The 16,051-nt window shown below is 37.3% G+C and overlaps 1 protein-coding gene across 2 annotated transcripts in view; it reads left to right on the top strand.

Annotated features, from left to right (window-relative positions):
- LOC122841230 (adenylate cyclase type 1-like) overlaps positions 1-15,677 on the top strand; it is a 39,680-nt gene extending 24,003 nt beyond the window's left edge. Inside the window, exons 5-20 of one of the 2 annotated variants that reach the window (XM_044134364.1) lie at positions 3,540-3,667; positions 4,719-4,877; positions 5,339-5,480; positions 6,417-6,572; positions 7,056-7,253; positions 7,831-7,928; positions 8,040-8,124; positions 8,577-8,666; positions 8,999-9,261; positions 10,565-10,691; positions 11,124-11,285; positions 11,376-11,522; positions 11,614-11,712; positions 12,436-12,550; positions 12,628-12,752; positions 13,008-15,677. In XM_044134364.1, coding sequence (XP_043990299.1) covers positions 3,540-3,667; positions 4,719-4,877; positions 5,339-5,480; positions 6,417-6,572; positions 7,056-7,253; positions 7,831-7,928; positions 8,040-8,124; positions 8,577-8,666; positions 8,999-9,261; positions 10,565-10,691; positions 11,124-11,285; positions 11,376-11,522; positions 11,614-11,712; positions 12,436-12,550; positions 12,628-12,752; positions 13,008-13,424 — 2,511 coding nt within the window. In that variant the 3' untranslated portion in view covers positions 13,425-15,677. The remainder of the gene's footprint in view (positions 1-3,539; positions 3,668-4,718; positions 4,878-5,338; positions 5,481-6,416; positions 6,573-7,055; positions 7,254-7,830; positions 7,929-8,039; positions 8,125-8,576; positions 8,667-8,998; positions 9,262-10,564; positions 10,692-11,123; positions 11,286-11,375; positions 11,523-11,613; positions 11,713-12,435; positions 12,551-12,627; positions 12,753-13,007) is intronic. The other variant, XM_044134365.1, reaches the window with a different exon arrangement.
- Positions 15,678-16,051: the final 374 nt, after the last annotated feature.

Raw genomic sequence — 16,051 nt, 5'->3', positions numbered from 1 at the left:
AATTACTTATTTGAAATAGCAGTGTATCTTACTGTTATTAAACACTGCATAAATTTGCAGACCGGTAGCAAACATTTCTTCCAAGTTGTTGCAGAGGAAGCCCTTACATTCAGCAGTATCAGCACAGCAGTCATCTGTGCTGCTGTATCAAAAGCAAAGCACAATGTGTTCCACTCTCCCCTTTGGGAACTTAGAGGAAATGAACTGCTACCCTCAGCTGGCTCATATTTTTCTTCATTATCATTTATTGAATGTTCTTCCTCCCTGCATTAATGCCTTGGTATTTGCCTTGTTTGTCTCTTTCTATTTTTATGCATGAACAAGACATGGGCCAGTATGAGATTCGCTAACCTTGGATGATAACCTTAAGTATTTATCGCTGATTCACAGTATCACCATGAAAACAAAAAATGTGCAACACTACCAAATTTCTGTTATCTGCAATAGGAAAAAAACTGTTTGTCCCAGTTTTGCTATGGCAGTAACAACAATATTTATTATGGTCGTACCAATTTATAAAAAGATAATTCTAACAAAATGGCCACATACAGGATGCTTTTTAGAATTTACTTTTCAAATGAAACTGTGAATAAGGGTTACATTCTAAAGCTTTTTTTCTATCTGCTTATGTCTATGACCACCCAGACTGCTCACAGTGCTGCAGTCACATGATGGTGGTAATCCTGCTTGAGTCTGAATCAGCTTCTAAAGCCTCACACAGCAGATTAGCAAAAGGAAAAGTACAGTGTAGGAGACTCTTTAAGTACAAGGGCTTCCCCTGCTTCCTGTAGCGTCGCCAGGCCTCACCAACACACCATCTGTTTCTGCACTACCCCAACCCCAAGTTACCCCAAGGGGAGAAAACCTGCTCTCTGATAACAACAAAAAAAACAAGCATACTTGAAATATGTTGATAAAGAGAAAAAGATTTTTTTTTTTTAATGTTAGTTAGAATTATGTAGTTGTTGAGCAGCTAGATTCTTGCAGTTGGTTCAATAAGAATAGATAGGTAACCATATGTCAGAAGCTAATTTAAAATAAAGCACTGTATAAAAAGGGAGCAATAATGATAATAATCTCAATTTTAATAATAATAACTTTTATAAAACACTTTTAAACAAAGTCCTGATTATTTAACAATTTGTAAAGAACAAGTTAAAAACATAAGAAAACACATACAACAAAGAAATTGTATGCTTTGTATATTTGTGTGGTCTCAAACTGTTGTGATACTAAAGTTTTAACAAAAGTTGAGATGGAAATTGAATTTAAGCTTTTAGCTTCTCCACACCAGAGCCACACAAGCTCCCAACCTGTTTCAGTAGCTCTCAGCTAATTCTTGAGTTTTTCCTCATGCTTTTAGTCTGTTTTTACGTTTGTTATGTTGTTCTGTGATCCCTACTCTTTTGTTCACAATGGAGCAGAATGGAGCTCCTTCACATCAAGAGGGGCCAGTTGAGGTGGCTCGGGCATCTGGTTAGGATGCCTCCTGGATGCCTCCCTGGTGAGGTGTTCCAGACACGTCCCACCGGGAGGAGGCCCCGGGGAAGACCCAGGACACACTGGAGGGACTATGTCTCTCAGCTGGCCTGGGAATGGCTTGGGATTCCCCCAGAAGAGCTGGAACAAGTGGCAGGGGAGAGGGAAGTCTGGGCCTCTCCCGACCCCAGATAAGCGGAAGAAGATGGATGGATGGATGGATAGAGCAGAATTCCCTCTGGACTCCTTTGTTATTTTTCTTTTTTAAGTTGTTTTGTTTGGACACAATGACCAAGCTCCTGTTGTTTACACCAGAGATCAGCTGCTTCCTCTGGATAGCTTTGCTCCATTGTCTCTCTCTGTGCAACCAGATATTACCTGCTTTTCCACATTAAACAGACACACCCACCAAGTTCTGACCAATCACAATAGTTTCACAGGCAGATAGTGGCAAAAAAGGTCACCAGAGGGGTTGTGACAAGAAGGGATGGCCAACATGAGGATGAGAACAAAGTGGATGATGTCATCTTCTACCAAAGACCAAGTCTATGTCTTCAGCTAATTCGGAATGTCATTCTTTGCAAGAACTTCATTTGAATTTAGCAGTAATTATGTGTCTAACAACATGAGCAGCCAGAGAGTTTTCCGTGATGTACATTCAGGATTTTTGTAGGTTAGTGTCTAAGAATAAATGCTTCCTCCTTTCCACAGCAGGTAAATCTTCTGAGACATGGAACAACCTCTAACTGTTCAGCTCTACTAAAACTCTCATGGTTTCCGTGTTAAAAATAGAGTGTCCATCCTGTCTCATACCCACCAGTGTGCATAATTATGAGTCTTTGTGCTCTACACATGCACGGGCAGCAATCCCATTACCTTAATGGAAACAATGAAGGGTTATGAGGAGGCGCCCACGGTAACCTGGTCTCCCTGGTAAAATGAATGTCTGTTGTTAATATCCTCTAATGAAAGGCTATATTTGTAAGCCATCTTTCCACACTGCTGCTTATTGTTCCAAAGAGTGAGTGACTCACCTTATTTCCTAAAATGAGACAGATCCATCGCATCGTGGGAACTGTTAGTGCCAGTGCAATTTAAACGTCTAAAAAAATGTTTATTAGGTAATAGATTAGGAAATGGACATGTCAGCCCAAGAGAAGCCGCTGAACAACAATGTATATGTAAACTGTAAACTGTAAACTGTAAACTGTGCAGTTAAACCATTTTTAAGTGATGGGGAGGTTCTCTCAAGAGCAGATCCTTTTACACAAAGCAAAGCAGGATGTGTTGGTTTAAATTCTTGGGCTAGACAAACTTTGTATCATGCTTTTTTTAATGGATAAAATATTTCAAAGTTTCCAGTATCGTTTCCAAGCTGATTCTGCTTTAAACTTTAACACAACTTTATTCCTGAACTGTTTGAACAAACAGAACCATGGTCTTCATGCTTTGTTAACCTTCCCCAACCATTTATATTTATATTGAGAATGACAAGAGAAGTCTACATAACTACATAATAATAAGGTGACTTCTGAAAGAACATGTTTGCAGCGGAATTTATTGTGGAGTAATTTGGTTTTTCAAAAAAGTGTCAAAAACCATGTTTCATTTACCCTCTACTTCACAGCTAAGCATTATTTTTGCATCGGTCTATTACAAAATGCATTACTTTTTTTGGTTGATTTGTGTGACAAAGTAACTGTCAAGCTGTACCTTTCCAAGGTACTGTAAGGTAAGAATATATTGACCTGAGACTGATATAGTCAACAAACTTTTCAATTTGAAAATATAAAATTTAACATGACATAAGAGCTGTAAAGTTTAACATTTGTGTTGTTTGTAACAATGCCAAACATGTAATGGAGTTTAATAGACATGTTTTAAAGGAATTATTGAACATTTCTTGGTGAACTTGGTGAAAAAAAAAATAAAAATGAAACTGTAGAACCAAAAAAGAAATGCCTAAAACTTATATGTCTCTGAATCACATACAGATTCATCCTTTTTCGATATTGGATAACAACTTATCAACTTGTTCAATCTCTCTTTTTGATTAATAGGAGAACCACTGTCGCAGGATTAAGATACTGGGGGATTGTTACTACTGCGTGTCAGGGCTGACTCAACCCAAGACTGACCATGCTCACTGCTGTGTTGAAATGGGTTTGGACATGATCGACACTATAACGTGAGTTTTTCTTAGATAGTGTCTGATTTCATCTAAGCACTATGAGTGGGAAGAACAATATGAGCTATGTTTTATCGTTGAATGTACATTTCAAACTCTGAATTGCTGTTATTCTTGAGGGAAATACTTTTTTAGAGAAAGTGCATACACAGTGTTACTTTTGTCATCAACTAGTTTGGGAGATAGATTAGGGCCCAAATGATGGATAAACATTGAGACAAAGTTAAATCTGCCGTATTTATTCGGCTAGAAACATTTAGACATATTTTTCCTCCAACAGTAACATAGAAAATTGCCCAAAGTATGTCATGTTTGAGATTTTGAGACTAAATAATGACACGTACTTTCTTTACCCTCTTTGAGTGGTGGTAGTATATTTTAGAGAAGATTGATCACTATTAGGTTGTGCTTACTTATAGTAAGTGAAGATTTTATACATCACTTTTACATGGTGGGTTGATTGAAGCTTATGCTCATAAAATTTCTTGCGCAAGATGGAGGCTCTATTAATTAAAACAGCAATTGTTGTATATTTGGAGACATAGCTCCAAATATTAATACACACATCCTGCAATAATGAGCTAGAAAACTGTCTTGCAAGTCTGTGGATTCATCTTTATGCAAGTACTTACAATATATTTTGGGAAAAACAGAAAATAATCTTTTTCACGTTGCCTAATTATCAAAGGAATCATCACTTGCCACCCAGTTATTTTTCATCATAAGAGACATCAGATATAATGAATAGACCTATTTTCAAGTTGTCTCATATGGATAAAAGATGACGACAAAAGTGTTGTGATTTCAAATAATTACTTATGATATGTTTGTTCAAGTTTTAAATTGTGGAAAAGGGTCCAGCTATTCCTTTTCCATTTTCCAAAACAAAAAAAAAAAAACAGTTGACAATCATTTTGTTGTGAAACAATCCATCATTAAAACTTTATTGTCTTGTACTTTTACTGTATATAGTTCCTAAATATACTTTATATTTACAGTACCATATATACTCTTCCATGACATTTTCACCATTTTATGCATGGTCCCGCAGGTCAGTTGCAGAGGCAACAGAAGTCAACCTTAACATGCGTGTGGGTCTGCACACTGGCCGAGTGCTGTGTGGAGTGCTGGGGCTCAGGAAATGGCAGTATGACGTCTGGTCAAATGATGTAACGCTGGCCAATGTGATGGAAGCTGGAGGACTACCAGGGTTAGTACAATTATTGAAAAGTGTTTATATGTAGAGGCCTTAAAAGGTTTAATCAGAATCAGAATTGCTAAATTAGTGGCACAGATTTTTTTTTGTATGAAGAGGAAAATAGTAGGACTCCCGAGCTCCTGTCAATTTTCTTTGTGAGGATCATGGGCATTGTTGAGGTGGCTCAGGCATCTGTTGGGCTGTCTACCAGAGGCCTCTTCTGGGCACATCCCACTGGAGGGAGACCCCAGAGGAAGACCCAGGACATACCAAAGGGACAATGTTGGTAGATGAGGAGAGGGAACTCTTGGTCTCTCAGTGTAGACTGCTGCCCCCACTACCCGACCCCAGATTAAGCACAAGATAATGAATTGATAGATGGATAGATTTTAATAATTTCTCTCTGCTGTTGAGTTGAATTTTTTTTCCAGATTTGCCTCATTTATGTTAAACTTGCCTTGTTTGGATTGCAGGAAAGTTCACATCACCAGATCAACACTTGAGTGCCTAAATGGAGACTATGAGGTAGAGCCTGGAAATGGCCATGAAAGGAACGCCTTTCTCCAGAAGCATGAAATAGAAACTTTCTTTATTGTGCCATCTCACCGACGGAAGGTATTTTCTATTTGGAATGACTGATTAATATTGTACAATGCATGTTTCGTTTTACTATGATCTATTATTGAGACCCAGTTTTTAGTTCAAACATTTAGAGCCTCCAATATAGCTTAGGAAAGCATGTACATTATGTCAGGGCACAGTGGAACTTTAGCTGTCATTATTATTGTGCCAAGATCTACAAACTAATGTACTCTTCATCTTGAACTAGGATTTTCTCAGGACATGTAATGCATTTTGCTAGATTCATGTAATGCATTTTGCAAGATTATAAAGAAAAGAAACACATCCATCATCTCAAATTTGTTCAAGATAAATACACATAACTCCAGCAGATGTGCCACAAGCAGGGAATTTCAATACTCTGTTCAACTCTCCCCTTTTTTCAGCTTGAATGTATCATTCTACTTTCTTCATTATTTCTGTCAGCCATTTTTTTTTTTTTTTAAGATAAGGCTTGCATGTAGGTTCACAGTTTCATATCCCAGTATTTTTTCCTCTCTTTGCAATATAATATACTTTACTAATCTGATTATTGTAGCTAATGGCTTAGCTTCATAAAAGTAATGGCTCAGGCAAAGATATGCTCAAACTGTGGTGCTTGATAGACTGCCACTTCTGCAGGGACGGATCTCAAACAAAGCATATAAATTATGTTGCAAATCCCAGTAGCGCTTCCTCAAACTCTTTAATGTACACTTAATCTTTTTCACATTTTCTAAAACAGGTTTGAGGTCAGTTGTCCTAAAATTAAAAAGAGGTCCTATGGGATTAGACTGCCTCAGTTTAACCACTTCTAAGCTCTGTGATAAAGATTGCATGTGTGTCTGTATGCTCTGTGGTTGTCTATGAGTTGTAGTCATAGACTTGCACATAGTCAAGATTTTACTGCAGGGTTTTGTGACTTAATCCTTGTTCTCATTCTGGTGACAGATATTTCCAGGATTGATTCTTTCGGATATAAAGCCTGCCAAAAAGATGAAGTTCAAAACCGTTTGCTACTTACTGGTGCAACTCATGCACTGCAGGAAGATGTTCAAGGCTGAGATTCCGTTCTCCAATGTCATGAATTGTGAGGATGGCGATAAGGTAATGAAACTGCTTTGGGTTGACCTATTGGTTATGTGGCTAAAATGGATGTTACCACCATCAAGGTACTTTTAAATGGACATAAGTAATTGAAATGAACAACCGATCGGAATAAAAATGTGTCATTTAAACACCCCAATCAGTATATTCTGATCAGAAAGGATGCATATTTAGATCCTGACAAACCTACTGTAGCACAACAAGCACATTAGTCTTTGATTTAGGTTCAATGCCCAATACTCTGGGTGCTGAAAACACATAGACAGAATGTGATGCTTTTAATAATAAACTTAAGTATCAACGTTCTCATTTGAAAGTATAATCAACTGCTCTTATTTACGCTTGACTCTTATTTATCTTTGTTTTTAATATAATAATAATGAAGTACTGAGTAGAATAAACAGTTCAGCAATGTATTTGTTGTGATTGTTTTTTTATTTTATTTTATTATTTTGTTTTATTTTATTTTTTGCTTCATTCCAGCGGAGGGCCATGCGAACAGCTCCACAAAAGCTGAGGAACCGCACCAATGCTAACCAGGCTAACTTGATCCAGAGCAGTCCTAGAACCAGGGTCAACCGCTACATTGGCCGGCTGATTGAGGCCCGCCAAACGGAGTCCGACACAGCAGACCTCAACTTCCTCACACTTATGTATAAGTGCTCTGAGCGGGAACAAAGGGTGAGGCATCCAACGTCCTACCTAAATTGAGGATTAGGAAAGACTAGAACCTCTGTTTATGTCTTGATATCTTGTTTCCAGTAAAGATACATTTTTTTGTCATAATCAAAAGCTGACATTAGTTTTCCAGGGAATCTGAAAGTTCTGAAAATATCTTCTTCTTTTTTTTTTCTTGGGCTACTTAAATTTTAGTTGTTCTCATATTTCTAAGAGAAAACATTTTGGTAGTAGGAAAAAATACATGTAAACTAATTGAAAAAACAAACCTTAATGTTTAGACATACTTCAGCTCCCTTTAAGTAAAAATGTCTTCTGGATACTTTAATAGAATCTATTAACTGGTGGATTTACTGTATACAAAATGAAGATTAAGTTATTTCATGGGGAAATAATTATGTATTTTTACCCTAATAAGTTGTGGCTTTAAAAGCTTTTAACTGAAATTAAATGAATTAATTTAATTAAACAAAAACATAAATTCAAAAATACTTTGTAAATCATTAACAGCATTTAATCCTATATGTTTTATTTTTTTCCTAACTCCAATCATTTAATCCTGTCCGGTCTTTTACATTAGTACCACCAGGTTCCCGATGAGTACTTCACCAGCGCAGTGGTTCTATCTCTGATCCTAGCGGCCTTGTTTGGAATTGTTTATCTTCTCATCATACCACAGTATGTTCATCAGATAATATTTGTTCTTCTCATGAAACTTTTTAAATTCTCTAAGGCTCATTAACTTTTTTCGCTTATCTGTGTTTTTTGTTTGTTTTTTATTGAATTCAGGGGCACAGTTGTACTTGTCCTTCTCGTCTTCTGCATCTGTTTCCTTGTAGCTTGTATTATGTACCTGCATATCACGAGAGTACAGGTAAACACAGATCCTGTTTTAGCTTTTATGTAGGTTGTTTAAATTTGCTTAGCACACTTCTTTCTAATATACTGATTGTCTTCTGTTATCAGAAATTTACAAAGCTGTATTGTTAAATATTATTTATGTATATACTGTGCTTTGCATATGTGTTTTATTATATTATTATGCCTGTTGATTTTTAATTAAGCATGCTTTACTAAACTATCTCTAGCTGTGCAAAGCAAATACAAACATGCACTAAACACTTGCAGCTGTAATTGAATCATTCTTGTGCTGTTAATTATTAGTTGAAGTTCTTTTTTAATATTTTCTTACTGTTCTATTCTATAATATGCCCTATCATCTTCGATTTTTTTTCTTGTTGAACATTAACAGCAGTGTATAAAATATAAGCATGCTGGTCTCTGGTAATGATTTAATGTCTTTGTCTTTTTCTTTCTTACATTCAGTGTTTTCCGGGGTGCCTGACCATTCAGATTCGAACTGCTCTGTGTCTTCTTATAGTGCTTTTGATTTACGCTGTGGCCCAGGCTTGTGTTGTAAGTCCCAAAAGGAATATTCATCATGTGACATTAGATTTCAGGTTTTTTCAAGTTTTTTTTTTTTCTTTTATAGGTTTTAGAGAAATATAAGCTGCTCTTTAGTGTTTCTTCCAAGAAATGCCTTGCTTACTTCAGCAAGACATGGACAAGCAACATTTATCTGTTTTTAAAAGTGAAATTGCTTGCATTCTTAGATTTATGTTGCTTTTCATTTGATATTCATTATGCAAAGTGCAGACAGTATTGATGGTATTTGCAGTTTAGAATAATGTTCTCAAGTATAACTCCCATACTGTGTATATTTATGCATTCTTTGTCTCTATTCATAGGTGGGTTGTATGCCCTGGATGTGGGGAAGTGCCAATACAAACAGTTCCATTATCATCATTGATGTGGACAGGGGAGCCAACCGCACCATGGCCGAGCTGCCCTGTGATGGGGCCCGCTATGCTTTTCTTTCCTGTGTAGTGGGCACCCTCACTTTAGCGCTTTTCCTGCGAGTATCCTGGTTGCCAAAGATGGCGTTGATGCTCCTTTTGGGAGTGCTGTACATCACTGTGCTGGAGCTCAGTGGCTTTCGCAAGTCTGCAGGGTAAGGTTCAAAACATGCCATACATTAAACATACACTTTTATATATATGTATATATATTGTTTAGCGCTTATTTATTTTGCATCGATGAAAAGGAAATGAAATGAGTTCTGGACTGACTCAGTTTAAACCATATCTTGGGACATGTTTACTATTTCAACTTGGCAATAATAGTTTTAAATGCAAACTCACAACAAGCTTTCTAAGTAATCACTTTATAAAGCACTGTGTAATGAATGGGTGGACAATATGAACACATGGATTAACTTTTTTCTTAAAAGAAAAAAGAAACATCAAATAGGAAAAGTAAAAGGCACTTTCTTAAAAGGCATATTGACTTTTCCATTATGGTAAATGTTACATTTTAACAGTCCTAAAGGTAATTTCAAGGGGTGTACAACTCTTCTTGCATACCGAGTTAAATGTGAAGCTACTGAATAGTAACTTTTGATAAATGGTAAAAGACTGAAACTTAATTTTTAAATATCTCTGTGCAACATTATGCCTAAGAACTGACAATAAGATTTAAATTCATAGCCTGCAGCTTTGCAGTCTTATTAACAAAATGGATAGAATATATTTCTTAAAAAAATATTTCTTTCAGTCGTCAAAAAATTACAACTTGATTTGCAGCAAACCACTGGAGTCTTGACCTAAATTTGAGGGAACAAAAAGATTTGTGGGCATCCTTACAACAATGCATGTACAGCTTAATGGGGAAATGATGTTCTATGAGTTGTGTGGGTCATTCCATCATCACATTGCTTTAAATGCTAAGTGTTATTCTTTGTTTGCTCAATACAGGAAGTGCACAGATAAACAAGATTTGCAGGAACATTTACAGTATGTGTGCTGTGATGTACTGTATGTGTGTAGAGGAGTTGTTGCTTGTCTTCAGCCCACACACTCTTTCATTTTCCACCCTTTGAAGCAGCACACATGCTTATTAGTTCCAAATCAGAAGCCTGAAAGGACAATGTGGGTTGGATGATGGGACCACATTAGTTCAGAGTGGAGGGGCTTGGACAGTATTATTGGAGCTTGGATTAGAAATTTGCTTTGGAAAATTCTGGCTCAAGTTTAGAATGACTTCTCTTTTTGTGTACTTTATATTGTTGATGTGCAATTACAACCAAATACATTATCTGCATGACAATTCATTTTGAGAAATTTTATAAGTAAATCAAATTAATCTTGACTTGCGATCTCTCTCTCTTAGCGCTGTGGTGGGTCCAGTCAACCCTCCTGTGTTGTTTTCTTTGTGGTCTGGTCTATTGCTAACGTCTGTGTTGGTCTCTTCCACAGTGGGGGGTCTTTCCACATCCGGGGTTATGAGCCCATCCTGTCTCTGTTGCTCTTTGTCAGTGCCCTGGCCCTCCACTCCAGACAACTTGACCTCAAGCTGCGCTTGGACTTCCTTTGGGCTGTACAGGTTTGGAAGAGTGTACCGATGTGCAAAGTGTAACGGACTGTGCATGTTTTGAGGCATAAATTTGTGAATTTTAATCAAAGTTTAAGCACAAGTGCCATATTTCTGTCATTTCAGATTTATTATGTTGGGTAAAATGAGGGGGTTCAATGCTACTGGCAGCAACCAGTTTTTTTTTTTTTTTGGTAAAAACAAGAGTAAGAACATTTTATTGGCCTTGTTTCACTTGGAATCACTTACTCTTGTATGTGCACACTGTGTCATTAAAGTTCTAACTTTTAAATCTAAAACTTAAGCTGTTTTTGACCTTTTAAGTAGCTGCTATGTAATTTTGAATTGGGGTTTTTATGAGAAGGCTTTTTACTGACCCCATGTGGTAAAAATGTGAAAAAGACTCAGGCATTCTCTGCTCGTTTCTTTTTTGTGTGCTGCCAGGCGGAGGAGGAACGAGATGGGATGGAGAAAGTAAAGCTGGACAACAGGAGGATTCTCTTCAATCTACTGCCTGCCCATGTGGCTCAGCACTTCTTAATGTCAAACCCCAGAAACATGGTGAGCCATGCTAATAAACAGGCATGCAGGCAGACTGCCCAACAGGTAGATGAAAATAGAGGAAACAAGACAAATAATAAAGACGCAAAGGGACATCTTGTCTTTTTCTTTTACGGGGTTCTGTGTTTTTATTAGGATCTGTACTATCAGTCCTACGCCCAAGTTGGTGTCCTGTTTGCCTCAATTCCAAACTTTAACGATTTCTACATTGAACTGGATGGCAACAACATGGGAGTGGAATGCCTGAGGCTGCTAAATGAAATCATTGCTGACTTTGATGAGGTATGTTTCTCATCTTATGATTTACTTGACTTTTTCTTGCTTGAATGTGGTTTTCATTTTAATATGTATTGCTTAAATGTGCATTTTGCAGCTTATGGACAAGGAGTGCTATAAAGACATCGAGAAAATCAAAACTATTGGCAGTACATACATGGCAGCTGTTGGGCTTGTCCCCACCATTGGCACCAAGGTGGCTGTTTGTCTATTTTGTGTTCTGAATGTTTAAGAGTTTGTTTGGGCTTTTGAAAGAAAATGTATGTATTGGAAGTATTAGTTCCCTTACGTGTTTCGGAAGGAGGTCATATTGCAGGAAATTGGTAGAAAAATTGTGAAAGACTCACATTTAATCAAGTTTGGGATAATATTAACTAACTACACTACCAGAACTGGCCATTGTTGCTGTTGGAAGCCAGTTTCCCACCTAAACAACATCTGTGTTACTACACAAAATCACATTGGCAAAGGCTGAAGACCATATTCTTATCTTGGAGGACAATTTCAAGACTTGAATAAGTACAAGGATGTACCAATTTTGATGTTGCACAAATGATAGCCTGATGCAAAATCCACAAGTTTAATCTGCTCTTGTCAAACTCAGCAGATTGCCACAGCTGATGCAATACAAACATTAATTTAGCTTAGTAACTCAGAGGTATTTTGGATTGGAAACTTAATACATGGGAATATAACATTATGCCTGACAAACATCAACACTTTCAGTTGGAGCTGATATTAATTGTAAAATGAATGAAAAGAAGAGTCTGCCTGATTTTATATTAGCCTTCCATGAGCATATGGCATCTTTCTACCACAAGTAATGGATTTGTGGATTCTGTTAATAACTTTATACAACCTCACCTTAATATTGGAGACACATTTGTATGAAAAGCCTTACTCTTTCTCTGTTCTATAGGCCAAAAAATCGGTTTATGACCATTTGAGCACAATCGCCGACTACGCCATAGAAATGTTTGACGTGTTGGATGAAATCAACTACCAATCGTACAATGAATTTGTCCTCAGAGTGGGTAAGTGGACCTGCAAAATAACTCTCAATGTGAATAGGAATACTAAGGTAATTTGGTGTAAATTGATACCTGGGTAGGTATCAATGTTGGTCCTGTAGTTGCTGGGGTGATTGGAGCACGGAGACCACAGTATGACATCTGGGGTAATACAGTGAATGTGGCCAGTCGGATGGATAGCACCGGTGTACCAGGAAAAATTCAGGTAGATAAAACACTAAATGGTGCATTGTGTTTTACTTGTGTAAGTAAAATACAATCTTATACATATCTCTAAATCATAGATTTCTAAATGAAAGTGTCACTTACCACCCAACTTATTTTTAGTTAATTTTCTGTAGTTTTGTTTGAAATAGTTTAATACAATTAAACCAAAATCCAATTTAAGTTGAGTATTAATTTCCAATGAGTGTGCATTTTTTAAAAAGAAATGGTAAGGTTCAATGTTTGTGTTTTCCAGGTGACAGAGGAGGTATATCGTATGCTGAATAGCAACTATGATTTAGTCTGCCGTGGTAAAGTCAGTGTAAAAGGTAAAGGTGAGATGCTGACATACTTTCTGGAAGGTAAAGTGCAGGGCATTGGCACTGCAACCACTTCATCGGTGATGCGTTCCACCACCCTGGCACGCCGCATCCATTCCTGTGGCAAGACAAGCGTGCCGACCCATCTGGGCAGCGTCTCCTCCGCTGCCAGCCTGGCTGCTCAAGCCAGCATGGGTGGCAACTTTCAGACGAGCTCTGCCAACATTAGCAACACCCAAGCAACATGCCTCCCCTCACCCTGTGTGCTAGGTGAAGTGGAAGATGGAGACAATGTAGAGGTGACAGAGATTCAACTCGAGGCTGTGGCAGCCATTGCGGATGTAGCAGTGTAGGAGGAATGACAAGACAGTTTCAAATGGAGCAGGAAAACCTGGAGAAGTCAGCGCTGTCCACGGATTTCTCATGCATCCTAGGATCCTGACATTATCCAAGATGTTTTCGGTCAGGAAAACGTGCTGAGGTATTATAAAACTGACAATCACACTTGCTATCAGAGATTTTCTTAACTGATTGCCTCTATTCAGAGTTGAGATGTGAAGGGAAGAAAGATGCACCGAACTGCTCAACCTTTCTATGAACATCGCTATACCAGATGATTAGATTTGTGGTGTTCTCGGGTTCCTGTGCAGGTATATCCAGGTAATGTGTGCAACTTTGTTTTATATGAAGTACATATTCCCATGTACAAGGAATATGAGTATTGATACCCAGACAAAGACTGATCATGCATTTGCTTTTGCACTGTCTTTCTGATTATGCCAAGGATATATTACATTATTTGCAGACAAAACAGTTTATTTATATTTTGATGTATGAAGGCATGCATGTTTATAATTATAAGTGTGTGTATGCATGTATGTTCAGTTTGAAATTGTAACAAAGCAGCACAAAATCCTTTTTGTACTCACCTTTCACCGGATGAAGCTGGCTTTTTATGGAATACGGCAGTTTGTCTTAGTGCACGATTTTTAAAAAAACGTCAAGAGCCATAAATGATGATACTCTGCTCGAGAGAAAAAAACCAAAGTAATGATTTTAAGTTTTAGAAATTTCATAGAGATGGGATCTTGCACTTGTTACTTTCAAACATTATTAACCAATTTAAAAAAGTGTCTTGTCTTGAAATCACCTGGATTTACAGAGTCTAAGTAATGTGTATGAAAACAGCATACACTGGTGGGGGCTGTTTTCGCGGTCGGTATGCACTAAAAGAGCAAGAAGGAGTGAAAAAGGTTAGCTGAATGTTGACTGCGTGCTGCCACAGAAACTAGTTGATGCCAAAATGAGAAGGTTCACTAAAAAAAAAAAAAAAACACTACACAGAACACCAATAAGCACACATGAAGATACAGTGCCTTGAAAATGAATTCATACCACTTGAACATTTCCGCATTTTGTCACATTACAGCCATATACTTTCATGGATTTTAATATGATTTTATGTGAAAGACCAACTCAAAAGTAGAGCATAGCTCTGAAGTGGAGTAAAAAAATATTTTAGTTTATTTATATAGCATCAATCACAGAAACAATGCTAGATTTACATTCCTACTCTTCTATGAAGGACACATCTGTGGAGTTCGCCACTAAAAGCTGTTCTGTCAACAGTTTCTCCCACCTACGCTGTGGATCTCTGCAGCCCATCAAGACTCACCAGGGGCTTTCTTGTTCCTTCTGAATAATCTTCTTGCACATCTTTCAATTCAGACAGAGGAGAGAAACTTTGCTTCTTTTGTTAAATTGTGCTCTTTCCAATTTTTGGCAGATGGACTGAGAAGTGCATCAGCAGATGTTCAAAGTTTGGAATATTTGTTCTAAAATCTAGCCCTTCTTTATTGCTGGGTTTTTCTACTGTGTTTGTTGGTTTCTGCTTACCCACTAATGCTCACAAACAAACCTCTGATGCTTATCAGTAATGCTCTACTTTGTGATGGTCTAGAAAATCCTAGAAAAATGGACATTAATGTTTGTGATTGTTATATGAGAAAATGTGAAAATCCAAGGGGTACAGCTACTTTAACAAGGCACTGTAGACTAATGGGATAAGGATGGCATTCATCCATACAGAAGGGAGCACTTACATGGTAATAAGCACACCACTTTTATAAATGCATGACCTTTAAGTGTTTTAAATCCTTAGTCTGTGTACATTACCTTATTTTCTTGAGGCTGCAGAAACTTCGGTGCCGTGTCTATAGCTGCTAATGTTTTTCTTCAGGCTCATACATTACTGTACAACTGCTTTTCAGTATAATAAAGCTAGAGTTTAAGAATAACATTTAGCACATATCTCTCAGATGCAGTTTCATAAATATGAGGCATGTCAGATATCTTTATAGCCTGTATCTTTAAGTGCATAGACATCTTCACTTGATATGGAAAAGTGTGATGACATCACGTTTCAAGTTTTTTGCCTTACTCAATAAGCTTACAGTGATTGCAAATTGCCTTTTTAGATTTATTCACTTTGATATGCAGATCATAATCTTTTTTTGTAAATAGCCAAAACATGTAAACTATGTTGTATCTTGTACAGTGTAAAGTTATTGAATATTTTGTAATAAAGACAATATTGGTGCATAAAATATGAGAGCGCTTTGTGAATTTCAAGAAATGAAATAACTTCTGTCTGACTGTATAAAATGGAAATGTTCTGACCAGCAGTGTAAAGGAGAACCTGTTTTACTTTTGAAGGTGCAATTTTTAGAGTCACCCAATAGAGTTTCCTTCCTGAAACAACCAAGCATGCAGTGAACAAACAGCTTTGTGTGTGGATCTTTCCTTGTAAGTCACACTCAATAGATTTTTATTCTACACAATCTATTCTCTCCACGTAATTGGTCTTAAAATAACAGTTTTTGGCTTACGCAGCTGAATGCACGAGACAATAAATATTTTGTGGGAGCTCCTTGGCAAGCTGGGAGCCAGATGAATATCATCACGTCTTAAACTCTGGGCA

Source organism: Gambusia affinis, linkage group LG12 (assembly GCF_019740435.1).
Source record: "Gambusia affinis linkage group LG12, SWU_Gaff_1.0, whole genome shotgun sequence".
In the NCBI taxonomy this organism is placed as follows: domain Eukaryota; kingdom Metazoa; phylum Chordata; class Actinopteri; order Cyprinodontiformes; family Poeciliidae; genus Gambusia; species Gambusia affinis.
Note: the sequence above shows the minus strand (reverse complement) of the source record. Positions and strands in the feature narration are given on the sequence as shown.